Raw genomic sequence first — 27,530 nt, 5'->3', positions numbered from 1 at the left:
CACATTCAATTAAACCAGAAACATTTATTAAGCACTCACTGTGTACAACACCCGGAGGTTGGCAGTGAGGATGATTAGAAAAAATAATGAAACCCCAAATGTGCCTGCCCTCAAGGAGTATCCATTCTACCGAGAAGGGGGAAACAGCACTTCCACAGCTAAGGACGGTACAACATAAGGCAGAGTGAGATGTACCCAACGGAGATTCAGACTAAAGGCTCCAGTGAAATCTGAGGGAGGAGAGACCTCTTTGGGGAGGGAGAGGAGGGGGGAAATCAGGGAGTACTCCCAGCAGAAGGCACCTCAGTTCAGTCTGGAAGGAAGAGAAGGAGTTCTATGCAGGAGTGTTCTGGTGATGGGGCATCTCCCAGGGCATCACCAGGGACTTCGGAGGGAGGTGAGGCTCTAAGGCAGCAGGAGGGGGGCTGGAGGGTGGGGGGAATGCTACCTGGAGTCTGGAAGAACCCAGGTATTAAAGATCCTGCCTCAGACACTTGCTGCCAGTGTGACCAGGGTGAGCCATTTCACCCCTCTCAGTTTCCCCACCTGTGGGGAACTCCTACTTTCCAGGGTTGTTTGGAGGACAAATTGAAATAATGTTTCTAAATTGTTTTGCAAACCTTCAAGCCTGATACAAATACTGCAAGCATTATTAAGTATTAGTATTACTATTAAGATGGGAAAAGATCCGTGAACCCCAACTGGAAAATAAGGTGGACATTGGCCCAGAGACAAGAGACCTGTCCTGACTTTGCCACTGACAAGCTGGGTAACCTTCGGGCCTCAGTTTCCCCAGCTGAAAAAAGGAGAGGAGTTCCCAGTGAAGCCCCAACATTCTGTGATCTCATCTGATGCCCCCATAGCCCTCTGAGGTCTGTCAGAGCAGGCAGAAGCACGCTCAGACTCGGCCCTTTTTAACCATTTACAAGGATATCTTCTGAGGGCAATTACTGCCTTCTGAAAGCCTTCCCTTCTTGTGGGTGGGAAGGGATGCACCAAGTGCTAGTAATGGGGAATGAGGGAAGGGAGAGAAGAAGCATCTCCACAGCACCTGCTGTGTGCCAGGCACTGGGCTGAGTGCCTTTTACAAATATCATCTCATTCGGTCTGATTTGATTGTAAAGGAGAGCTAAGTAGGAGCCCACTCATACTGAAGGACAAGGAATAAATTATGGTGGACAGGTGGACGCAGTAAATGCAAAGCACAAGAGTCCAGGCCCCAGCCCTCCTTGCCTGGCCCTACCAAGTGCCCCAGAAGTCCCGAGACTGGTGGGTCTCCTGGTTTCTCTCCCAGGGGGCTCTGATGAGCTCCCAGAGCCCCGCAGCACCCACAACCCAACCACTCCCTTTCACCACACACACACACACACATACACACACACACACACACCCCACACACACACCCCACACACACACCACACACACATACCACATACACACATACATACACACCACACACACACACACACACACACACACACCCTTCCTTATTAGTCATGAGGCCAAGCAAAATGTTTTTTCTTTGTCTCGTCTCCAGGAAAGAGAGAGTGTAGATGAATGTAGCATCACCAGTGAGATCCGAGGTCCTCTGGTCAGGTGCCCTTTCCACCCTCTGATGGCACCGTCTGCCAGAAAGCTGCTGAGGCTATACCTATCATAGGTGCATTCAGAAGGTGCTTAATAAATGTTTGTTGCATTGAACTGAATTGACTTGAATTACATTTTGACCTTTAGCCCTCTGATTGCTCTGTATATCGAAGGCCTAGTAGGCTTCTCATTATTGATAAATTTCTTTTCAGTTTTAAAAAATATGTTTTGTTATTTGCAAAACAAAATGCTCACTAATGTCAGTATAGACTCTTTGGAAGATGCCTAGAAATGTATCTATAGTATTTATCTACCCAACTTATTTATCTATCTTGTCTCTCTGCCTGTCTCTCATATCCTATCTATTTTATAGGTTCTATAGCTGCCCATGGCCATGTCCACACTGCAGCCCCCAGAGTCTATCTGTAGGGACTTGGTGGTGGTTACTGGAGTGTCTTGAGTTTTCTCATTTCATCCATGGGTTTTTAATCATCTCCATGGACTTTCTTTTTAACTCAGTCTGCTTCCAACCATCTTTAGACACAGGGACCATTCCCCATTCCCCAGCCCCGGCCTTGACTTTGACCCCTGATGTCAGTGGTGAAGTGCAAACCTCTCAGCCCCCCAATGTCCTTCCAGACCTGGCCCTGTTCCACCCCCAGCTCAAACCTTTATAAACAAATTTGATGGTCATGTCAGGTAGAGTGACAACCTCGAGCATAGGCCCCTGGGAAACATGGCTTCTTTATCATCAAGTAGAAAGATTCCCCTTCAATGAATTCATTTGCCCCTACATTTTTTTTTTGTCACGGGGGAGTTAGATGCTCCCTTCTGAATTTTTAATCCAAAGTATTCAATAAAATGTGGGTATGTTCAGACATACTCCCAAATCCTCAGGCTTTTGGAGTTTCCACTTGTAAAATAGCCTGTGTTCCCCTCCTGTAGTTAAGTGAGTTCATGTCTGGGGCAGGAAGAGAAGACCCAAAAAGCACTGTTTGTAATAGTTAATAATACTACTAATAACAATAGCTGGCATTTACATGTCACTTTAAGGTTGCAAAGCACTGTACTTAGGTTATCTCATTTGATTCTCATACTGGTCTGACTCTAAAAGGGTCCAGTCTCATAAATACAAGAAATGGATGGACAGTGATCAATGCGCCTTCACAAGATGGAAGTCTTGGCCTTGAGAATACTACATCAGGGGGCCAGTCTGGACCATCTGAGGTTACCTAGAGGACACAGCTGGATGAAATGTGAAAAATGACACGAAGTAACAAGAGTTCAATTCCACCAGGCAGTCACTGTGCTGCCCTAAAAACCAAAACAAAAGGTATCTGCCCTTGAGGAGCTTACATTCTAGAGGGAGATAAGGCAGGTGCTCACTTCGGTAAGTAAGTACACACAGAGTCCTCCAAAGCAATCTCCAGGAGAGAGGTCTGACCCCTGTGAGAAAGGAGGAAGACCTCAGCCTCCAGAGCTGGCCTGGGAACAAGCCTGGAATTCAGGGCAGTGGGCTTTAATAAGGGCCTGTTGACGTAGCTTGATTTGGAGACCCTGGGCTTCCACTGACAGTTCTGACAGTACACACAGCGTCGGCCGTGGCTCTGTTGGAGGAACAGCTGTAAAAACCCGCCTTCAGAATAAAATCCCATCTTTGTGTGCATTTTCCATGGGCTTCCGATGCTCCTGCTTCCTGTGGTATCTTGCCTTCTGGTAGAAAACAATGATGGTGATGGTGATGATGTTGAGGAAGAGAATGAGGAGCGGGAGCCAGAAGGAGTATTGGTACGTGTGAGTCGTGCCGCCATACGTATAGCCTTCCATTGGGTAAAGTGTGGAGCTCAGCGCCCCTGACAGGTTGTTGGCCTGTGTGTTCACGGCAAAGAGGATCATGGCCACCAGGACTAAGGTCACTGGAGGGGAAAAGAGAAGGACATAGGGGTCTGAGTACTCGCTTAATTTTTTCAGCTTCAGGGGAAAGTAAGGAAGCATTCATTCAGAATCCATGCCACAGCCACCCTGCTGCAGAGATCACACCCAGGAGCTCAGCCAGGACCACTCTCACACCAGGCCCTGCCCAGCCTTTCTACTGACTGGAGAACCTAGATCCAATTAACAAGCCTCTGAAAAAGGCTGGGTGAAGGAACGTCCCTAAGGCTCTATTCACCCACCAACACTCCCTTCCCAGGCCAGCATTCTCCTGGGTGTGTCATGTCTCTCATTGCAAGGTAAGCTCCAGGAGGGCAGGACTGTCTCCACCCTAGCACTCCACTCTTAGCTCAAAAGCTTTTAATGCATTCATTCATTCATTCATTCATTCATTCAGAGTGCTGAGTGGAAAGAGAAAGAATGGAATTGTATTAGCTTGGCTACTCTGATTAACTCACATTTATCAACCAATCGACTGAGCATTGATTAGCTTAGTCTCTGTGCTAGGTACTACGGAGGCAAAGGCAGAAGTGAGACAGCCGAGCTCTCGAGAAGCAGATCCAGGAATCAGGAGGAAGAGGAGGAGGATGATGATGATGAGTGTGTGTGTGAAAAGAGGAGGGAGCGGATTCTAGGCATGAGGTACAACCTGTGCAAAACTAGTAGGTGGGCAATAGTGCGGGAGGAATAAGCAATAAGGCCCTGGCTACACCACTGAGTCCCAGAAGGGGAGTGCCGTATAATACGGTCAGCCAGGTACAGCCAGGTAGTCTGCTACTAAGTCAGGAAAGACGTTAAACGAAAAACAAATTTTTGTTTGCTCCTAGAGGTAACAAGGAGCTCCTGTTTCTACAGGAAGGCCTTTCTCTTCCCCACTGTCTCTCAGTATGTTTGGTTTGTTTGTTTTTGTTTACAAAATGAGCTCAATCAAAGGCTTTTCTTCTTGCAACGCAGACGTTTATGAAGATCTCTTCCCCTTAGATCGAATCCTCCCTAGTAACAAGAAACATGGTGGAACAAAAGTACAGTGGCCTCATCTGCAAATGGATGGACGTTGACATCCTGCCCAAGCTGTCCCTGGCATCCAGGCCTGGCAAGGGACGAGCGTCATTCTCTAGGGCCATGCCTGATGTTCCAGGTGCTCAGGATTGGGCTTCCTTTTCAGAGTCACCTTTTCTCTTATATTCTTTGCATTTTGACCCTGCTTATCTCATTTTGCATCAGTGCATGCAAATCTTCTCTGTTAAGTGACTTGCCCAGAGTCACACAGCTAGTGAGTGTTATGTGTCGAGGCCAGATTTGAACTCAGGTTCTCCTGACTCCAGGGCTGTGCTCTGTCCACTGTGCCACCTAGCTGCCCCTGTACAAGATAATATTACATTACCCTGACACACCACAGATTTTTCATCTCTCCTTCAATGATGGCCCCACCCACTTTGCTTCTTGGTCTTTGCTACTGAAAAACAAAAAGTGCTTCATTTCTTTCTCCCTTTGACCCTGCTGAAATAGATACCCAGCAACAGAATCCATTGATTGAAACATACAAAAAGTTTGATCACTTTTCTTGAAAAAATTATGGATTGATAACTGGAATAGTAGGGACAACTCACACCTCTGCCAGCAGAGTGTCCATCTCCCCACAGACCCTCCACAGACTAATTCCATTTTTTGTCAGTCTTGACTTCTTGCAAAGTATCCAAACAAACTTATGAGTTATTTTAATTTGTATTTTTCTTATTATTGGCGATTTGGAGCATCTTTCAAATGCTTCTTATAGTTTGCAATTTTTAAAAAAACCTGTTTATATTACTTTGATCAATGCAATAACCATCAGATGACCTTAACCTCTCTGTGCCTCAGGGAAATCTCTAAGACCTTAATAAGGTACAGAGCACTTTTTCATGGAGAGGCATCCTCAGTCTACTGAAATAGTGGCCTACTCTACTCCCACCACCCCCCAAAAAATACTTTAAAAATGCAGCTCATCTCCAGAGCCTACACACATGCATTTAAAGGTAACAGATTTCGCCCAATGACCTTTATTGATCACTTGGACTGCGCAGCCTTAGAGGTCACTATGATCCAGATCCTGGGATTCTGGAACTTGACTGGAGCAGATGTTCAGGACAACGGGCACCTAGAGGCTTTCTCCAAATGACTTCTCCAAATGACTCCTCATTAGACGGAGTTAGTGTATGGCTGACAATACCCTATGATGCCACAATCAGGCTTTCAATGACATGGTTTGCTTTCTTAATCATTTGCCCTTTGAAAAAAAACCCTTTCTTCTGACACTCATTAAGAGGAATCCAAACCTTAATTATCCTTCATTATGCCCCTGTGATTTTTTTTTTGTAAAGGTTGAGTCACAGAAAGGTAAAAGGCACACAGGTTTAAAAAAAAAAAACCTTTAAAAAAAAAATCCTCTGCACCTGAGTCTCTGCTTTGAACTCACGAGTGCCAGAAGGAAGGCCCAAACCCTGCCTGTCTCCCAGCTGCCAGAGTGAAATGTGGCCCAGTGGCTCAGACTTCTGTCTGGTCCCAGGAGCAGTGGGATTGTGTGACCTGGCCTAGGCTTTCTGTCAGCCTTGGATCGCAGCCTACCATCTGCCCCACTCTTCTGCCTAAGGGACATCTTCAGTCACAATATCAAAGCCTGAAACTTAGAGTGACATGACCCATTTAGATCCATGGAGAACTTTACACCTGTGATCTCATTTAACTCTCTTACCAACCCTATGAGTTAGGAGCTATTTATTGTACCTATTGTACAGGTGAGGAGACTGAGGCTCATAGTGGTTTGAATGATTTGTCTGTAGTAACACAGCAAGTTATATGTCAGAGGTGGGATTTGAACCCAGGTCTTCCTCAGTCCTCTATCCACATCACATGCCCTCTTCCCCTCTGGCTTCCGGTCCATCCATCATCCCTCTTCTGTCTAACTCAGAGAAACAAGCACAAGATGAAGAGCTCAGTGCCTGGCACACAGTAGGGGCTTACTAGTTGCTTCATCTGCTCTATCAAGGCTTTGTACACAAGATCGTTTTGGGACTGGAAGGCCCCAGGACTAGGATTCCTCTGTAAGTTCAATTAATAACATCATTGAGAGCTTACTCTGGGTCCAATGCTGTCCCTGCCCTCGAGGGGCTTCCATTCTACTGAGACAAGAGAGTGATGACAGGGACAGATATTTTGGTCTGGGAAGTCACCCTGCTGGATGGCAGAGCCATAAGGGAGGTGATTGACACTTGCTTCCCTCCGATAGCAGGGGTAGGGGGATGGAGGAGGAGTGTTTATTTGATAAGAATTCCCAGAGTTCTAGGAGACACAAAGCAATGGAGAGGGGTGTCGTGAAAGTCGAAATATGCCTGGCAAATGGCAAGAAGGTGGCCCCAGTGGCAGGCTGGATGGGGGACAGCACTATGCCATACCCCTCACCAAAGCAAACAGCTCAGACCTTTGCTTCTAAAACGGGGTGCATCAAACTCCCCAGGGCCTGGTCTTTGGAAGCTTGGGGACCATCAACCCTTCTCTAAAAGACTTGGGGGTAAATAAATTAATAAAAAAAAAATTTAAAAGACTGGGGGGAGAGGCAGGGAAGGGGCCAAGAAGTGATGCCAAAAGGAAAACTTAGGGGACAAGGGATAAGAAAGCAAATTTTGTGGTGATGACAATGATGACAATGAATTATATTATAATTATGTGACAATTACAATAGCACACACTTCCATTGTGCTTTAGGTTGGCAAATTCCTGTGCATGTTATCTCTACAGAGGTTATGGGGGCAGGTAGAGGGCTTCACAGTACACAGAGCCCTGGGACTGGAGCCAAGAAGATCTGAGTTCAAATCCAGCCTCAGACACTGTGTGTCCTTGGCTAATTATTTAATCTCTGTTTCCTCAGCTATAAAAGGGGAATGATAATAGCACCTGCCTCTCAATTATGTCTATTTCTCCATTGTTTGAACCCTGAGCTAGGTTGACTATAGCTATAAGGATGCAGTGGGGGGAGGGGAAGAGAGAGAGATGGATCTGATATTCAGAGACAAAGAGAGACAGAGACAGACAGGTATAAAGAGACAGAGGAGAAGAGACAGAGGCACCTTACACGGAGTGCAATTTCTTCACTTACTGCTTAGTCCGTTCCAAAAAGAAATGCTAGTGGGGCCGAGCCATGTCTGGTAGGGATTGCTGACGCTGTTGAAGAATGTTAACCCAGAACTCAGCAGGGTTGCAAGCAAAACAAAGAACAGAAGGACGATGACCAATAAGTGGAGAGTTTTCTGAGAGGAGTTTGACAGTATCGATAAAACTGAAAAACAAAATGGCAGACACACATTTAGATGGCAACAACCTTGTACTCAAGTGTTGGTTGGATGGTTGGTTTTTTCCCAATGGAACTTTAAAGTCATTCAATGCAACTCCCTCATTTTACAGAGGAGGAAACTGAGGCCCAGAAGGGCAGTGAATTACCCCAATGTAAGACCTTCATGTTACAGAAAAGGAAATCTTAGAGGCCAAGACACCAACCCCAAATCACACCAGTCATGAATCAGACCCACCACTGGATCCAGCAGAGACACAACATTGAGAAATAGATTCTACAGGCAAAACGGCACCCACATGAATCAAGACCTGTGCCCCAGTCATTCTGTGCAGTCCTGGGTACATGTACTGCACAAGCTTTGCCCTCAATAAGCTTATAACCTAATGGAAGGAAAGAGGCAGGCATAAATAACCAGACGAAGGAAGAGAGGGAAGGGGATAGAATTGATCTGGCATCTACTGTGTGCCAAGCACTGGGCTCAGAACTTCACAAAGACGGCCTCTTTTTCTCCTCCCAATAGCTCTGAGAGGAGGCGCTGTTATTATCCCTTTTCTACCTCTGACACTTTCTTGCTGTGTGAGGATGGGCCCTGAACCTCAGTGTCCTCAGCTAGAAAACAGGGCTTAAAGATCTTCATACATTCCAAGGCTTGTTGGGAAAACCCCACAGGACCTTGAGTTATTGTTAAAGGAAGTTACCCTCTGGTCAAGGACCTGTTGCTTAAAAAGACTTTGGATTTCTGGTCCCCTTCTTCAGACTTAAGAATGAAGGGCCCCTAGCCAGAAATGGAGCCCACGTAAAGGGCTGGTCAGAAGCGTCCTGCCCTGGAATCTATCACCACTCTCCACAGCCTTTAAAGGGAAAAGAGTGAAGGGAGAGAAGATGCCTATATACATTTATCAGCTTTGAGTCCACAGGGAATCGCTATCATGTCGAAAGAAGGGCAGTAGAGACATTTAGAATGTCACAGGAGATCAAATTCAGAACTAGAAGTAAAAGCCAGGTCCACAGGGATGTACACACCATTCACAAAATATAGCAGCAAGGGAACAGCAGCAACAGTTGTTAATCTAATAATGACTATATATAATATATAACTATATATAGTATAATAATGTTAGCATAATAATAACTAGGATTTGTATAGTGCTTCAAGGGTTACAAAGCCCCTTACAAATACTGTCTCCTGTGATCCTCACAGCAACAACCCCGTGAGGGAGGTGTTTATTCCCATTTTACAGTTGAGGAAACTGAGGCAGAGGCAAACAGAAGTGACTTGCCAAGGGTCACACAGCCAGGGAATGTCTGAGGCTGGATCCCAACTGAAGTATCTAGTGCTCCTCTTCATTAGAGCCCAGCAAGCAAAGGTCAGGAGGCCGCTGATGGACTGCAGGTGGCATTCCTGACAGGAACCGGTCAGACACAATGGCCTTTGAGGTCCCTAATTCTTTTTTTTTCTAGGCAATGGGGTTAAGTGACTTGCCCAGGTCACACAGCTAGCAATTGTGATGTGTCTGAGGGCGGATTTGAACTCAGGGCCTTCTGAATTCCAGGGCCGGTGCTGTATCCACTGCGCCACCTAGCCGCCCCGAGGTCCCTAATTCTCTGAGAGAGAGAGAGAGGGCCTTCCACCTGGGAGAGGGCCAAGGCCAGTTTTCTGTGGGGGACGCCACCTTCAAGAGTCCACTCTAGGCTCAGGATTAAGAAGGCGCAAAGGTGCAGAAACAAGGGCCGGAGGGATCAGGACTGGGGACAGAGAATCCCCGCACCTGGCCCCTGCGCCGCTTCTATCAGCCCGACCCTCCCGCCCAGCCTCCCTTTACAAGGTAAGACTGATGCAGTCCCAAGGCGTGTGTCACGAATGCCCAACAACACGGCCAGACCCTACTTCGGCATTTTGGCCAAAGGCCAGCTGCGTTGAGTTTCTGCTGCTGGGATTCAACACTTGGGAACCCGCTGCAGGTGAAGATGTTCCGGGAAACCCACAACCAAATAGTCCAAACCCAGTCTTGGACAAGGGGATCAGAGCTGATTAAAGATGTCAGACAGAGCCTGCAGATGGACGCGCCTGAGGCCCTCTGCTTCAGAGCTTCCCTGAGAAGGGCGTCCTCCCGCACCTGAGGCAGCTCTCTCCATTCTGGGACAGCCCCCCAACCAACCTCCGTCCGCCTGTTTGCAGCTTGCACCACTGGGTCCAGGCAGAGCCAGACATCCCTCCTCCACTGACAGCCTTTCAAATACTTAGAGACGGCTCTCACGTGGCCCCGGAGCCTCCTTTTCTCCGGGCTAACCCCCCTCCCGCCCAGTTCCTCTTCCAACCAATCCAAAATGATAGGAGAGGAATGATGGACAGCCCAACTGCTGGCCGTTGGTATACACAAGAGACTAAAAAATGCAAGTGATGCCTCAGCGGTGCTCCAGGGCCGAAGCTCAGCCGAGGATTGCTGCGAGCCTCGGCCATTAATCACTGGGGCTGAGGGAGTGCGGATGGGTTGAGCCCTGCTTGTATCCATCAAAGCACTGAGCCTCCTGGCTGACAGCAGTGTAATCATTGAGACTCCCTGGGGATGGGCGCTTCCATCAGAAGGCTGTGGCTTTTCCCCGTTCAGCTCTGGTCTTGCCTGGTTCACCCTGAAGGACAAGGCGCCGTCCTAGCTTTGTGGAGCCTGGAGTAAGGTCCCCTCTCCTCCCCCGCGTGTGTCACAAATCAGCCGGAGGCCGCCCTCCTGGACTAGGACGCGTGGAGTGGATGGAGATAGGCAACACAAGCGGGCACATCTTCCTCATCACGTGAAAGAAAATGAAAGGTTTGTGGGCACCCAGGCTTCTCCTTTATCAAAGGAAGGGCACCCGGGGCCGACGCTTTCTCTGGCCCGATGTCCTTCCCCCCCTGGCTAACAGAGATCGGCAATGGAATAGGCCGGTACTAAGATGCCCACAGGACATGGCCTGGCATAGGGGAGTGACAGAGGGGCCATCCTGGGAGTCAGGAGCCCTGGGCTGCAGTCCTGTGGCTGTGGGACCCTAGGCAAATCATAGAACTTCCCAGGGGCCCCAGGCAATAACTTAGGGCAGAGGGGCTATCTGCATCAGAGGAGGGTTTCCAGAAAAAGACTTCCTTTTCTGTACCTGTACCAATGAAATCACAGGTCTGGATGAGAAAAAGAAGAAAAAGCAAACCGAAAAACCAGACAAATAAATAAAAGCAGCCTAATAATTCTTGAGCCAAGAAGTTTAACATGGGTGCTAATACTGGATTTGGAGTCAAAGGACCCAGAAGGACCACCTGGTGGGGCTGGGGAGGGACACGACAGGTATATTCTAGTACCTGAGGAACCAGCATGTGTCATCCTGAGAAACCACCTTGTTTCCCTGGCTCTCAGTTTCCCCTTTTTCAAATTAAGATATAACCTTTGCTCTATGGTCCTCACAGGATGGTGGCAAGAAAAGAGCTTTGTCACCTTGAAAGCTCAAAGCCAGTATGAGTTCTTGCACCCTGCTATGGTTAGGTGAAAGAATCTTAGGATAGTGGGAAGAGTGCTGGAGTCACTGGGTCTGGGTTTGAATCTCATCTTTTCTGCTTACTGACTGTAGGACTCTAGGCATGGTCCTGCTCAGGGGCAGCTAGGCAGCTCAGTGGATAGAGAACAGGGCCTGGAAGCAGGAACACACCTTCCTGAGTTCAAATCCAGCCTCAGACACTTACTAACTGTGTGACCCTGTGTAAGTCACTTGCCCCTGTCTGCCTCAGTTTCCTCATCTGTAAAATGACCTGGAGAAGGAAATGGCAACCCACTCCAGTATCTTTGCCAAAAAAACCTCAAATGGCTTCAGTAAGAGTCAGACATGACTAAAAACAATTGATCAACATGATCTTTCCTCCCCCCACCCCTGCCAGGGGAGGTTGGACAAGATCATTCCTGGGTCCTTTTCAGCTCCAAACCCAGGATTTATTAGGACAAGATCTATCTGCCATTTTTGGCTGCTCTCTCTAGCTGCTGCCCTAAAGATTTTGTACATATCTTATATGTTTCTATCTGTAAACACATTGCCTCTTTCCAGTAGAATGTAAGTTGCTGGAGGGCAGGGCTGTCTCAGTTTTGTCTTTGTATTGCCAGCACCCGGCACAGTGCCAGATACAGATAAAATAATGTTGGATTGAATTGATGGAACATGAAAGCTCAACATAAATTGGTTCTGGAAGTCAGCTAGGTGACACTAGCTGTGTGACCCTGGGCAAGTCACTTAACCCCAATTGCCTCATCAAAAAGCAAAAACAAAACAAAACAAAACAAAAACAAAAGACTGATCACCAGAAGCACTCAACAGCTGCCAATAAAATCAGGAAATCTAATTCCATTTTTTTCTTTAAGAGGACACACATTTGTGTAGGCAGTCCTTGGCACTGCCCATCATTGGGGTGGCAAGTACGTGATTTGGAGGTGGGTTCTATAGAGTCTGCTCTGACCCTCTCTGAGTCTGTTTCCTCCTCAGTAGAATGAGGATCATGCCACGTGTAGTGAGAGGTATGCAAATATATTTAATAACCAGCTTGGGGGAGGGGGGGAATGTGCCCATGACACATCTTTAAGCTTTCTTGTTGCTGTTGTCAATCAGTTGTTTCAGTGGTGTCTTGCTCTCCATGACCCCATTTGGGGTTTTCTTGGCAGAGATACTAAAGTGGTTTGCCATTTCCTTCTCCAGCTCATTTTACTGATGGGGAAACTGAGGTAAACAGGGTCACAAAGCTAGTAAGTGTTTGAGGCTGGATTTAAACTCAGGTCTCCCCTACACTCTATCCACTGCACCACCTCAATGCCCTATGTAGGTTTCTGAGGCTGGGCTTCAGTATCAGAGAATCCATTGCATGTGAAGATGTCCTGGGAAACCTATAATCTGCATTATCAACATTCTTTCCATCACTTTTTTCATTCCAGACAACCAACAAAACAACAAATCATTCCCTGATTTGTAGTTTGCCCATTTCTAAGGTGTAAATGCTCACACTAAAAATTGAACAACTGGGGCAGAGCCAAGATGGCTGCGTGAATGCAGTGACTTGCTTGAGCTCTCCCCCAAACCCCTCCAAATACCTGTAAAAAAATAGCTCTAAACAAATTCTAAAGCAGCAGAACCCACAAAAAGACAGAATAAAACAAATTTCCAGCCCAAGACAGCCTGGATGGTTGATTGGAAAGGCATATCACACCAGGCGGTAAGAAGAGCGCAGTTCGATGTGGGTGTGCAGGCCTCAGCGAACCTGGAGCAGGCCTCAGAGGAATGAATCACAGGCAGCTGTGCCGCTTTCCAGACTCCTCAATCCATGAACGCCAGAGACAATTTAGAAGGTCAGTGGGAAAAGTTGTTTCTGCGGTGCTGAGAGAGGAGTTAGGTCAGACCAGCTCCAGAGTGCAGAGCGCGGGTGCTAGGGCGGTGGCTGTGTTCTGAGCTTCTGGCCCACAGACTGAGAGGGAATCAAGTGGATGAGCAGAGGGGGACTGCAGGGATCTCTTTGCTGGTGCTGAGGCAGGAATCTCTTGCTTTGCCCGTGCTTGGATCTGGGTCACAGTTCTAGGTGGCAGTCCTGGGGTGAGGAGGAGCGCTGGCATGGTGGAGCTTGTAGTGGCTTTGGAGAGGAAACCCTCCTCACAGTTCCAAGAGAGAAAAGACTGCTTGTGGGTCATCAAGACCAGAGCACAGGCCAGGAAAAGAGTAAACACCTTGCCCTTATCATACCACCTTGGAAGAACTGAAAATTTACAGGTCCCTAAGTATCTCTGAAAACAGCTATACAAACCCCAAGCTTGGGACAGTACATTCTCCACATTGGAAGCAGACTCTTACATTAACAATGAGTTTAAAACTCAAGTAGTTGGCTGGGATCATGAGCAAACCTCACAAAAAGAGTCAGACTATATTATCTTATTTTGGTGACAAAGAAGATCAAAATACAACCAGAAGAAGACAACAAAGTCAAAGCTCCTACATCCAAAGCCTCCAAGAAAAATATGAATCAGTCCAGGCCTTGGAAGAGCTCAAAAGGGATTTTGAGAAGCAAGTAAGGGAAGTAGAGGAAAAACTGGGAAGAGAAATGAAGTGATGCAAGAAAATCATGAAAAACAAGTCAACAGCTTGCTAAAGGAGACCCAAAAAATACTGAAGAAAATAACACCTTAAAAAATAGCCTAACCCAAATGGCAAAAGAGGTCCAAAAAGCCAATGAGGAGAAGAATGCCCTAAAAAAAAAATTGGCCAAATGGAAAAGGAAGTCCAAAAGCTTACTGAAGAAAATACTTCCTTAAAAATTAGAATAGAGCAATTGGAAGCTAGTGACTTTATGAGAAACCTAGACACAGTAGAACAAATCCAAAAGAATGAAAAATTAGAAAACAATGTGAAATATCTCATTGGAAAAACAACTGACCTGGAAAATAGATCCAGGAGAGAGAATTTAAAAATTATTGGACTATCTGAAAGCCATGATCAAAAAAAGAGCCTAGACATCATCTTTCAAGAAATTATCAAGGAAAACTGCCCTGATATATTAGAACCAGAGGGCAAAATAGAAATTGAAAGAATCCACAGATCTCCTCCTGAAAGAGATCCCCAAAGGAAAACTCCTAGGAATATTAGCCAAATTCCAGAGTTCCCAGGTCAAGGAGAAAATATTACAAGCAGCCAGAAAGAAACAATTCAAGTATGTGGAAACACAATCAGGATAACACAAGATTTAGCAGCTTCTACATTAAGGACCAGGGCATGGAATATAATATTCCGAGGGCAAAGGAGATAGGATTACAACCAAGAATCACCTACCCAGCAAAACTGAGTATAATCCTTCAGGGGAAAAAATGGTCATTCAGTGAAATAGAGGACTTTCAAGCATTCTTGATGAAAAGACCAGAGCTGAATAGAAAATTTGACTTTCAAATACAAGACTCAAGTGGAACATGAAGAGGTAAACAGGAAAGAGAAATCATAAAAGACTTAATTAAGGTGAACTGTTTACATTCCTGCATGGAAAGATGATATTTATAACTCATGAGACCTTTGTCAGTATTAGGGTAGTGGAGAGGAAAAAATTATATGTATAGATAGATAGATAGATAGATAGAGATAGATAGATAGATGGCACAGGGTGAGTGAAGATAAGGGTGAGAGAGGATTATACTAGGAGAAGAGAAAGGGAGAGGTAGAATGGGGTAATTATCTCACAAAAACAGACAAGAAAAGGTCTTACAGTGGAGGGGAAACAGGGGAAGGTGAGAGGAAATGAGGGAATCTTATTCTCATAGGATTTGGCTTAAGGAGGGAATAACATACACACTCAATTGGGTATGGAAATCTGTCTTACCCTACAGGAAAATAGGGGAGAAGGGACAAGAGAGCAGGGGGATGATAGAGAGGAGGGCAGATTGGGAAAGGGGTAATCAGAAGGAAATACTTCTGAGGAGGGACAGGGTCAAAAGAAAGAATAGAATAAATGGGGGGGGCAGGATAGGATTAAGGGAAATAGAGTTAGTTTGTCACAACATGTCTACTATGGAAGTGTTTTGCATAACTGCACATGTATGGCCTGTATTGACTTGCTTGCCTTTTCAATGAGGGTGGGGTGGGAGGAAAGGAGAAAATTTGGAACCCAAAGTTTTAAAAACACATGTTTAAAAAAAATGTTTCACATGCAACTGGGAAATAAGAAATACAGGAAAAGGGCACAGAAATCTATCCTGCCCTACAGGAAAATAGAAGGGGAAGGGGATAAGAGAAGGGGGCGGGGAGAGATAGAAGGGAGGGCAGACTAGGGGAAGGGGTATTCAGAATGCATGCCATCTTGGGGGGAGGGGCAAGATGGGGTGAAAATTTGGAATTCAAAATCTTGTGGAAGAAAATGTTGAAAACTAAAAATAAATAAATTTGTATTAAAAAATGTTTTTTAAAAATTTAACAGCTGGCTCTTCCCTGAGCCAGTTTGAGCTGGTGCCAGCACACCTGTACTTCCCTCACAGGGTTGTCCTGAGGCTCAAACAAAATAAGGAGTGAGAAGCAGGGCGCCCACCTTAATGGGCTCTATAAAGGTCAGTTATCAAAATTAAAATAATAACTAACACAAAAGTTGGGTCCTTTTAAGGTATTATATTGTATTAGCAACAAATTTGCTTTTCTAATTACATTTGCTTCAATTTATTGAACAACCATCTACTGCTATGCACCAGGCAATATGCAAGGCCCTTGAGGATACCAAGATGAAATTGACATAGTCCTTGTCCTCCAGCAGTTTCCATTCTACCGAGTGGACACAGCTGCCTTATAACCTCTGTCCTATTGCCGAACTGCCCTGGATTGCAGCTTCCTTGTCCTAGAAAATCAGGGGTTCTCATCCTAGACCCCTTTGGCCATCTCTTATGAAGACTTAGGGACTCCTTCTCTAAGGCATGTTTTTCAATGTATAGAATAAAATACGTAAGATGACAAAGGCAACCAATTATATTAAAAGTTCTCAAAAAAAGTTCTCAGCCCCAGCTTAAGAACCCCTGTCCTAGGTCATCTTGGATCTTCTCCAACTTTAGACCTGGGATCTTCTGTTTGGATGCCCAGAGACAAACACCCTATATGATGAAAACCAATAATAGCTGCACATTCATAGAGATAGAAACTGCATCTGTGATGCATCTAATGAGATGCTACTCCCAGGTGAAAACACTCCCTCACCAATGCAAGCTGGCACCTTCTCAGCAAGTTCCAGGCTTAAGCTTGTCTAGATCACGGAGAGACTCAGAGACTTGCTTGGAGTCCCATAGCCAACTGGCTCTGTGTCCACTACCACACATTGACAGAGCACCTTAGAACTTGCAAAGTGATGCACACGTGTGATTCCATGATCTACGACTTATGGGCTCCTTTTTATTTTTAATTTCAGGTGTCACCCCACCTCCCCACTTCTCGGGTGAGAGAAGCTACCATGGGGTCATGGAAAATGAACTGGATTTAAAATCTGAGAACCTAGGTTTGAACCCTGGCTCAGACATTTACACTAGTCATTGACCCTGGGCAAGTCACTTAATCTCTCAATTTCTCAGAGCCTCAAATTCCTCACCTGTAAAATAAGGGCATTGGATAATTTCTGAGATTCCTTTCAGCTCTAAATCTGTGACTAATACACAGCCCTTCCATCCCAGCTATCAGCTGGGATGTAGCTTCTTTGGGGAAATCAAATGAGATAATATTTGTAAAAGTACTTAGCATAGTGCCTGGCACATAGAAGGTGCTGTATGAATGCTAGAAGTAGTAGTGGCAGTAGTGGTGGTAGTGGTGGTAGTGGTGGTAGTAGTAGCAGCAGCAGCAGCAACGGTGGTGGTGGTAATTGTTGTTGTCCACATTTCTCAGGCAGATTATTTCACATGCAGTCAAGCTGCATTTAAATGACTTTAAACCACATGGTTCAATGCCCAGTACAAAGCTTTGCACTTGCTAGGCACTCAATACATGTCAAGTTCAATTGAACTGCATCCAAAAAATCAGTCCAATTAGCTGTCTGGCATTATGCAGACAAAATAGTTGACTTGTCAGCCAGTGGATGTAGACCTCACTACCTGAACAGAAATCATGTCAATATAAATTTCCCCAATGGTAGAATGCCCATGAGATTTGGAGTCAGAGGACTTTTGTTCAAATTCCAGTTCTGTGTGACATTGAAGAAGTTCCTTCACCTCTGAACCTCAGTTTCCTCATCCGTAAAATATCTACTCAATTCCCATGACCTACTTCTCTTTTCCAACGGAGTCACACAAAGAAATGGTCATACCCTTGCCATTGCTGTCAACTCAAGTGCACTCAGTGCAAACTCTGCAACTGAGATGCAACAAAGTATGGAGTGATTCTCTGCTGCTTGTGTTAATTTTGGTCTATTAACCCAAAGAAAACACAGGTGCTTCATCAACCAGCACTGCACGTGGAACCGTTGGTGACAGCAAATGGAGAAGTTTGGAATGCTGTGGCTAAGTTCACATACCTTGGTAGTGTACTTTCCAGGGATGTGCACATTGTCAATGAGGTTGAAGCATGCATTGTCAGAGCTAGCTCAGTGTTTGGGAGGCTGCAAAGCCTCCCAAGGGTGAGAAGAGGCATTAGACTGACTACCAGACTGAAGGTCTACAGATCCCTTGTGCTCTCTTCATTGTTGTATGCCTGTGAAACTGGACAGTCTATCAGCTCTGTGCTAGGAAACTGAATCGCTTCCATTTGAATTGTCTTAGGAAGATTCTGAAGACCATCTGGCAGGATAATGTACTAGATACTGAGGTCCTTTCTCGAACTAAACTGCCAAGCATTCAAACTCTACTGCAGAGAGTGCAGCTCTGATGGTTGGCCACATTGTTCAAATGCAGAACATACACTTGTCAAAATGACTATTTTGTGGAGAACATACACAGGGCAAGTGCTCGCATGATGATCAGAAAAAGCAATACAAGGACACTCTCAAGGTCTCCCTGAAGAACTTTGGAATTGATTGTGAGACATGGGAGACACTGGCACAGGACCATTCAGTATGGCATGTCCTTATCAGGGAAGGTGCTATGCTCTATGAGCAAAGCAGAATGGAAGTAGCTCAAAAGAAACATGAGATGCACAGATTCAGAGAATCCACCCCAAATATTCACATGGACTATTTGTGTCCAACCTGTGGTAGAGCATTCTGAGCTCATATGGGTCTGATCAGCCACAGTCGGATGGACTGTAACCTGACTCCAACATAGTGGTGTCTTTTTGGTCCTCTTGGAGAACAAAGGAAACCATCACCCACAATTGTTCACTTTTGTTTTTGAGAACTCTGACATTCCTTTATATGATCATAATCTTTTATCATTCCATCTTTCTTTCTTTCTGCCCTATCACTCCTTATGTCTCCTTCATCCTCATCTTGACCTGCAATGCTCCATCCCTCAAGTCTTTCCCAGGCCATCACCCCTGCACTAGACACTCGCTCCTCCCTTCCCTATCTTAAACCCTTGGTGAATCAACTTAGCTCTATGCAATTCTCTACTCTCAGTCCCTTGCTCCCTTTTCCCATCAACGGGCATAACTTGCCAACCCCCAGCTGCCAACCCTGGATGACTCCCACCATCTGCTTCTTCCGCTCCTGCTGACATACCACTGAATAGAGCTGGAGAAAATCACGAAACCATCCTGACTGGGATTCCTATAAATTTATGTTGCATGACCTCAACCAAGTCCTCATCATGGCAAGGCAATCCTTTAACACCTCCCTAATCCATTCCTGACCCCACTCACTTCAGCTGCTTTTCCAAAGTCTTTCATTCTTCCTCAAACCTCTCATGACTTCCCCTCACCCTCTCAGCTAAGGACTCAAACTTCATCCCCTGAAATGAGGGTGTTTGCTGAAAGCTCCTTCTTTCCTCCTCCTCTTCAACTCACATTACTCAGATACCTTCTGGCACTATGTCCTCCTTAAATCCTGTCTCAAGAGTGGCCCTTCGCTTTGCTAAAGCAAACCCCTCTATTCTACACCCTTTATGCCATCCCATCTTACTTCTAGAGCAGACAGACTCTTCTATCAGTCCCATTCTCTCACTAATTTTCAGTCTCTTTGTCTACTGGATGTTTCCCTACTGCCTACAAACATGCCCATATCACCACCATCTTTTAAAAAATCCTTATTTGATTTGTCCTTCTCTGCTAACTATGGTCTTCTATCTCTCTTCCTCTTCCCTAGGTGCCTCTATCTTCTCTCCTCGCTTAATTCTAAACCCTTTGCAATCAGGCCTCCAGCCTCATCATTCAACTAAAACCACCATCTCCAAAGTTACTCATGATCTCTTAATTGCCAGGTCTTCTGGCCTTTTCTTAATCCTGATACTTTTTGACTTCTCTGCATCTTTGGACACTGTGGGTCACCCCCTTTTCTTTGGATACTCTCCCCTTAGGTTTTCATGATACTCTTGGGTTTCTCCTCCCAACCGTCTAACTGCTCCTTCTCAGTCTTCTTTGATGTATTTTTAATCTAGGTCATGCCCATCAAACATAGTTACCTTCCAAGGCTCTGTCTTGGGAACGCTTCTTGCTACAGTCTCACTCAGTGATCATGTTATCAGCCTCACTCATCAAAGATGAATCTCAGACTTATGTATCCAGTCCCAACTTTTCTCTTAAGCTCCAGCTTTGCTTCACTGAGGGCTTCCTGGTCATCTCAAATTGGATTCATCTCAAACTCAGCATAACCATAATAGAACTTTTTATCTTTCCCCCAAGCTCTCCTGTATCCCCAACTTCCCTATTGCTATGGAGGACACGCCTCCCTCCCACTCACCCAAGATCTCAACTATGGGTCCTCTTTGGCTCCTCCTTCTAACCACTCCTATCTAATCTTTGACCAACTGTCATCATTTCTTCCCTCACCACATTTGTCACATGCCTGCCTTCCTTTCTCTCTGCCTACTCTGCTGCAACCTAGCTTAGGGCTCTTTCATCAGTTGACACTTAGACTATGCAATAGCTGTTGTTTGGATTCTGCCTCAAGGTTCTCTCTGCTCTAGTCTGTCCTCCACTCAGCTGTAGAAGTGATCTTCCTAAAGCACAAATCAGACCATGTCGCCACCACATGCATTCCCATTGAATAAATGTCAATGACTCCCTGTCATGTCCAGGATCAAATACAAAAATCCTTTGTTTGGCATTCAAAGCCCATCAGAACCTGGTCCCATCCTCCCTTCCCAGTCTTCTTATACATTCCTCCCCTCTAACTATATTGCCATCTAGTGACAATGGCATCCTTACTTCTCCTTGAACAAGATCCTTCATCTCCCAACTCTGAGTACTTTTATTGACTGTCCCCCATGCCTGGAATTCCCTGTCTCCTCACCTTTACCTCCTGGCTTCCCTGAATTCCATCAAGTCTCAGTCAAAGATTCACCTTCTTCAAAAAGCCTTTTCCTGATCCCTCTTACTGCCGGTGCCTTCCTTCAGCTGATTTATTTCCATTTTTATCCTGTATCTATCTTGTCTGCATATAATTGTTTGCATGTTGTCTCTCCCCTTAGAGTGTGAGCTTCTTGAGGGCGGAGACTGTCTTTTACCTTTCTTTGCTTAGCACAATGCCTGGCACACAGTAGGTACTTAATAAATGCTCATTGACCATCCATTTCAACTCCAGACCTATGATCCTGGGTTCCTACAATGTTCCTTCCACGCCTAAAGAACACAGCCTCTCCCCACATCAGTAGGTGAGCAAGCAAAACAGCTGCAGCCAGCTTTCTTGAGATGAGTCTTGGCTCATCAAGGAGCTTGACTGCTCCTTGGACTACAGACACTGACTCTCCCTAGACCAGTTTATGCAATATTCCACACGCAAAGCCTCCGCTCCTGCCCAAAAGTGAAGGATGGGGTTGTCTCCTCCTTCCTCCAGTACCAGGTTTGGTTCTTATAATTACACTTTCATCAAACCCATGTTTTCTGCGACTTGTTCTTTCCGATTTATTATAGCACAAATGGCCAATTTCTGCTTCAAAGTAAACCCAGTTTGATAGAGAAGGTGACTCAGAAGATCGGAAAGAGCTCTAGGCCAAGTCAGAAAGCTCTAGGTATGAATTTCAGCTCTATTTTCTGTGGGAACTGGACAAGGCACAATCTCTCTGTGCCTCAGTTTCCTCGTTTGAACAATGGTTGAAGGGAGGAGAGATTGGACTCCAACATCCCTTCAAGCTCTGTCATTCTATGATTCAATGATGGCTAGAAAACCAATCAAAAGGACACTTCCAGCAAAACCCTAATCTTTCTAGATTATGTCAGATAAATGTTCACTTACTCTGGAAACCTTCCATTTACCTTAAACCAACCAAGCACATGCCTCATTGTTTTGCTTTTAATTCTTTAGAGACAGTCAGTGATAGAAGAATCTGATAAAGAGTTTATACTTTTTACCACTATTTCTTAAAACCATTCTAAAACTAAGAGCCTGTGGGAAATGATTCGGTTTGGGGAGGTTCAGGGACCTTTCAAGTACTGGATAGGATCATCTGGAATGAATTCACAGACTCAAGCAGTCTTCCAGTCAGGTGGCAAAATGTTTACTATAACGCTAATATGGCAGGCAGAGATCCTTAAGGGATTCTGCCAAGGGGGGCAGAGCTCCTTAGGGAACTTGCAACCTAACAGGAGTGATGCTAAAGCTTATATAGGAAAAGTAGTAGATTATGTGCCAAGTATGCTAATTAGGTGATAATATACAACCTTGGTCATAGACATCATTCACTACTGGAAACCATTGAGGTGGTTTCTTAAGGAGTGTAGGGATGTATTTTTGGTCTGTTATGTCTGTAACAAGATAGCTTCTGGAGTTGATGTCTATAACTTGACCTCTGAATCACATACAATAACTGTGGGAATCAGTACGTGATAGTTTTGTTGATACAAGATAGCCTCATTCATACGAGGGCTATTCTACAGAGGTCAGCTTGTTCTTGTAACAGGGAGAGATAGTGAGATAGTACGCCTCACTGGGGCCCACTCATGAGTTATTGCCAGAGATAGGGTCTTTGGGCGGGGGGGAAAACTGTCAGGGGTAATGTTTTCTGGCTAGGGAGAAATGATCTTGGAAGTGGGGCCCAAATACAAGCACCCCATCAGTAAAGACATTCCTAGGGCCCAGGGCTTTGGTGGACCCAGACATGCTGCAGTGTCTGGAAGCTGGATTGGGCCTCAGGGAGATGTGCAGCTGGCCAGAAGGGACTAGTGCTAAAAACAACATGGCCCTAGGCACATATGCACATAACCCCCACCCACTACTACTGAGGCAAAGTCAGTCAAGCATTTATTTATCACTTACTGTGTGCCAGGTACTATGCTAAGCAGTGAGGATACAAAGAAAGGGAATAATCGTCCCTATTTTCCTTCTTTCTAATGGGGAAGACAAGAGGGATGCATACAACTACACATATACAAGATGCAGAGAGGATTGTACATCACAGCCTCAGAGTCAGAAGGAACTTCTGAGACCAGACGCTAGCCCATGGCTGAGCATGAACCATCTCTATAAGGCTGCAGGAGGGTCTCTGCTTGAAGCCCTCTAGCGATGGGGAGATCCTTCCCTCCCAAGGCAGCCCCATCCATTCTCAGCTGGTTCCCATTATCAGCTGGGCAGTTGTAAATGGTATCATACTCTCCATACTATGATTTGTTAGCCTGGCCACCCTGCACCAGTGCTACCTCGTAAGGCCAGAGTTCCCCTGGAGCCAACAGGCTCTGTCTGCAGCCCCAGTATAAACCCAAACCTACAAAACTCAGGACAAGAATTTGAACCAGCCTTGTTTCAGTGTTAAGAGAACAAGAAAATACTGAGAGTCTTGTGTTGGTTAATTCCTGGGAAGCTTATGTTTCCACCCTGTCTTGGACACATCCATTCCTAAGCCAGAAACCCTGTTAGCAGCACTCATGCTTCAGTTTAGTGGAGATGCTTTCCAGATAGATGGCCTGGCTGATCAGAAGGCCAATTTTTTAAGTATAAACATAACCCCGTGACTTGTACACTTTGCTAACATAGCTTTAACAGCTCTCCAACCCTATAGCCAAGAGTTAGACCTCAGCCTCTGATCATTGCACTGTGACTAAATACTATGGAGATAGCAGAGGAAGTCATGCATGGTTAAGGAATGGTTCATCGATTCCAGTATCTGGGTAAAGTTCAATTCAATTGCTGTGTACTGTACTTTCTTTGTCTAGCACAATACAGACCTGTTTTCTAATCCTCCCAGTTTAAACAACGAGAGAAAGCATTTCAGCAAATCTAAGTGGTTTAAATTTTGAAAATCTTACAGATGAATAATCTGTCACATCCCAACCCTTCAAAATGTCTGAGGCAAGAGCGCAATTTCTGTCCAAGGATGATGCTTCTGTGGAGAAGACCCAGAGCAGAGCACCGTTCAACCTCCAGCTTTGATGGGATTCTTTTTAAGTATATGTTCTATAGGATTTAATTGACAAGCCAAGGCAAGTTAAAATGTTTTAGAGGGCTAGCATCTGGATCATGCTTATCATCATCTTGGAACTACTTTTGACCCATGTATATTGCCACACCCACTTTAATCAGTCCACCCAGTCTAGCCACATCCATGAAATCTATTGGAAATTTTACCTTCAAAGGTTAGATCTGGCTGGCCCAGCCCTGAACTCAGCTCTTGGGTACTCTCACCATGGAACAATCCATAGGTGATGAGGACACTTCCATTGGAAAATCTGTTGTCGCTGAATTCAATCTTCCCAGTGACCCACTGCGGGGTGGCCAGAACAACACACACAGTTGCCAGTGCCCCGAGGCTGGTCACAAAGCCCGCCAAGAACATCCGAATCTTTTGGGTTGTCGGCATTTTGTCTGAAGGGAAGGAAGTTTCCCCAGCTGGAGGATCGTCTTTTCCAGCTCTTGGCCTTTATCCTCTGGAGCGCCCTGTGTTTCCAGGTGGCTGACTTAAGCTGAAAATGGAAAACCCAGCCCTTTAGGTAAGAACCGAGAGCAGTGAACTTTGTCCCATGAGCGCTGGTGATAAAGGGTTGATGTTACTGCACTTTGGTCCCCAGAAAGAGGTTGCCACAGCTACAAGCAGGCCATAGTAATGAAGGTAGGTGGGCCCTAGCTCCTACTTCCTCATGGCTGATTAATCTATTACTGCCTTGCCAGGTGCTACATAGTCAAGTTCATTCCCACCATTTGCAGCCAGGGAGGCGAGTTATGAAAATGAGTCAAGAAAGGACCAACCTGCAGAGAGCTCACAGGGCCCAGGGCAGCAGAGAAAGGATGTGGACTTCCCGGCGACTCTCAGATTCTGAGCGGGCTATTCTGGCCAAGGAGTTGCCCCTTCCAAAGGGTTTTACCCTTTCTGAAAAGAAACTCTGGGAAGGTGTGGTTGGATGCCAACATTCCCAGGCTTTGTGGGTGCTCCATCTACCATCTCAAAGTGTAATCGTCTGAGAGTTCATAGTTCGTGAGATCATAGGATCTTAGATGTAGGCCGGGAGGGGACTTTAAAGGCCATTCTGTTCAGTCATTTTATTTTACAGATGAAGAGATGAAGATCAGAGAGACCACAGGACCATGGACTTAGCACTGAAAGGGGGAAGGGGACGGAGAGAAGGAAGGAGGGGGGAAAGGAGGGGGAGAAGGAGGGGGACAGGCTAATTAAATCATAGGTCCAGTCAGGCATGAAGCATTTACTAAGTGCCCAGTAGGTGCCAGGCAATATTTCAGGCTCAGAATTTATATGAGCGTGCACAGAAATACACATCTGCCTTCAAGTCAACATAGACAGATACACAGTGGAAGCTGGTTTTCCACATTTTGCTATTTTGAGTAAACTCCCAAGCATTTCTGTTTATACACAGCCCAGTATGTACACAGTTTGACTATAATTAAAGATTGTTTTGGTAAAAAAGGCAACATTAAGATTTCCCTGACATTCCCGTACAGAGGCCTGTTCTATTTATTTATTTATTTATTTATTTTTGACCTGAATGCCCTTCTGAGTCTATTCATGCTTCAGGGCTCCTAGCCAAGCTATGAAATCCCAGCTCTGTTTCCTGCCAGGGAGTCTCAGTTGGTTACCCAAGTCCTTCATTTCTGGGTGGCACCTAGAGCCCCACCTCCACTGTAATGTCAGGCTTTTCTTTGCTGCTAGAGAAAACAGAGACCAAACTGCCAGGCCAAGACTAGTCAGTAATGCAACATGGCACCTATGGTAATGGGACCATCCCACAGTGAGCCTGTAGATTAAGGCCATGGTGAGAGACAAGAAAGTCAGCTTCATTTCTGCCAGGAACCTGGTGGAGTCTATGCAGTTCTTCCAGCAGACTGTGGGAGAAAGGAATGAAGGTTTCCAAGGAGGCAACCTTTGGAGAAAAGCTTTAATTTTCAACAGAGGAAGACTGTGTAGACTGTGAAGTAGGCTGAAGCCAGCCATGTGGGGAGCTAGTGTTAAACCATGGGTCTTCCAAGGGGATCTACATCATGGTTTAAGTTTTGAGGCATTGAAAGTAGGAACTGCATTTTTCTTACCTCTGAGGAAAACACACTATTGACATCATTTACCAGGGTAAATAAAGTAGGCATCAGCCTGTATGTTTGAAGAAAAGTGCCAATACATCACAAATAAAATGCCATGGAGCACTGCAGCATGTTGATTAAAGAACTCAATGATCTTGTTTCATTTTATTCCTTTCAAGGTGGTAGAATCAAAATCATTGAGCATTCATTCATTACTTTCAACAAAGATTTAAGCAATCATAGTGCATCAGACAGCTGATACATAGACAGGGGAAGTGGCCTGGGATACAGTGTAGGGATAAGATCTGGGCTTTACCTTCAGTTAGCATCAGCTAAACTATTATTGCAGTCCTCATCTCTGAAAAAAACTATCTTGGTTTAGAAGGCTGGAGAGGAACCTTGGTGGAGGAGAGAGCAAAGAAGCTGTGTTTGCATTAGGGAGGAAAGTCATTTGACAGATGAGGAAACAGGAAGAGAGGGAACCTCACTTACTGTCCCCATCACCCAGAACGGAAGGGGCAAAGATGGGCTTCAGATTCAGCTAATGAGGTTTCAGCAGAGCCATACATGCAACATACCCAAGTCTCAGAGTCGTTGGCTGACCTCAGTGACCTTCCAGTCCAGCCGATAAGTCCCTGACCCAGAATCTCTAGTCACCTGAACTTTACCTGAAGATGTCCAGAGAATGAGAATCCACCAACTCTGAGGCAACAGAGAGTGGAAAGGGAGGAAAAAGTGGGAACAAGCATTTATTAAATGCCTACTATGTGCTAGGTACTGCGTTAAGCACTTTACAAATATTTCATTTGCTTCTCGCAACTACCCTGGGAGGTAGGTGCTATTATCCCCATTTATATAGGACCTGAAGCAGACAAAGGCTGAGTAACTTACCCAGGGTCCCAAAGCTGGGAAGTGCCTGAGGCTAGATTTGAATTCAAGCCTTCCTGACTCCAGGACTACTGCTTTACACATTGCTGGGCCAACCTAGCTGCCAAGGGAGCTCATGCCACTTTTCAGGGCATACCTTTGGCTTCTAGAGCTCCTCATGGGGAAGCTGCACTCTGAGCCCAACCAGACCCCACCAGACTCCGTCAGCAGGGGGCTTTGCCCAAAGGTCAGCTGAAATAGCAGAGCTGGAATTTCCAAACAAGTTTTCAGCTTCCAAGTTTAGAGCTATTTCTGGGGTAAAGAGTAACATCTCCAGGTGGGAAGTGCACCTGCAACCATTTTTAAACAGACAAAATCTAGCTAAAATGACCCTCCAGGAAGTCTTGCTGCTCTTCTCCATCTCCAGACTCTGGACATTTGCCCTGGCTGTACCCCCTGCCTGGAATGCCCTCCCTCTTCATCTCCATCTCGTGGCTTCCTTCAAATTTCAACTAAAATCTTGCCTTCTACAGGGAACCTTTCCTAATCCCTCTAAATACCAATGCCTTCCTTCTGTGGGTTATCTCCAGTTTCTCCTGTATATAATTTATTTGTACATAATTAATTATGTGTGGCGTCCCACATTAGACTGGGAGTTCATTGAAAACAAAGACTATCTTTGTCTTTCTTTGTGTCCCCAAAGCTTAGCACAGTGCCTGCCACTTAGTAGGCACTTAATAAATGTTTGTCGACTTGATTTGATAGATATTAAAA

At 45.5% G+C, this 27,530-nt stretch overlaps 1 protein-coding gene across 2 annotated transcripts; it reads right to left on the bottom strand.

Moving 5' to 3' along the window:
* CLRN3 (clarin 3) lies at nt 1-24,359 on the bottom strand. 2 transcript variants are annotated; one of them, XM_020978241.2, is made up of 3 exons: nt 23,991-24,358; nt 7,652-7,831; nt 1-3,503 (listed from the first exon to the last, which is right to left on the bottom strand). In XM_020978241.2, exons 1-3 carry the CDS (start codon nt 24,220-24,222, stop codon nt 3,226-3,228), a joined length of 690 nt encoding a protein of 229 aa, XP_020833900.1. In that variant the 5' UTR covers nt 24,223-24,358; the 3' UTR covers nt 1-3,225. The 2 variants fall into 2 exon arrangements, with proteins under 2 accessions (XP_020833900.1, XP_020833901.1); XM_020978242.2 differs by lacking the exon at nt 7,652-7,831 and having other exon boundaries at nt 23,991-24,359.
* Nucleotides 24,360-27,530: the final 3,171 nt, after the last annotated feature.

The sequence above is a fragment of the Phascolarctos cinereus genome, unplaced genomic scaffold, assembly GCF_003287225.1.
Source record: "Phascolarctos cinereus isolate Bilbo 61053 unplaced genomic scaffold, phaCin_HiC Scaffold_3;HRSCAF=262, whole genome shotgun sequence".
NCBI lineage: Eukaryota > Metazoa > Chordata > Mammalia > Diprotodontia > Phascolarctidae > Phascolarctos > Phascolarctos cinereus.
This window is presented reverse-complemented; position numbering and strand designations above follow the sequence as displayed.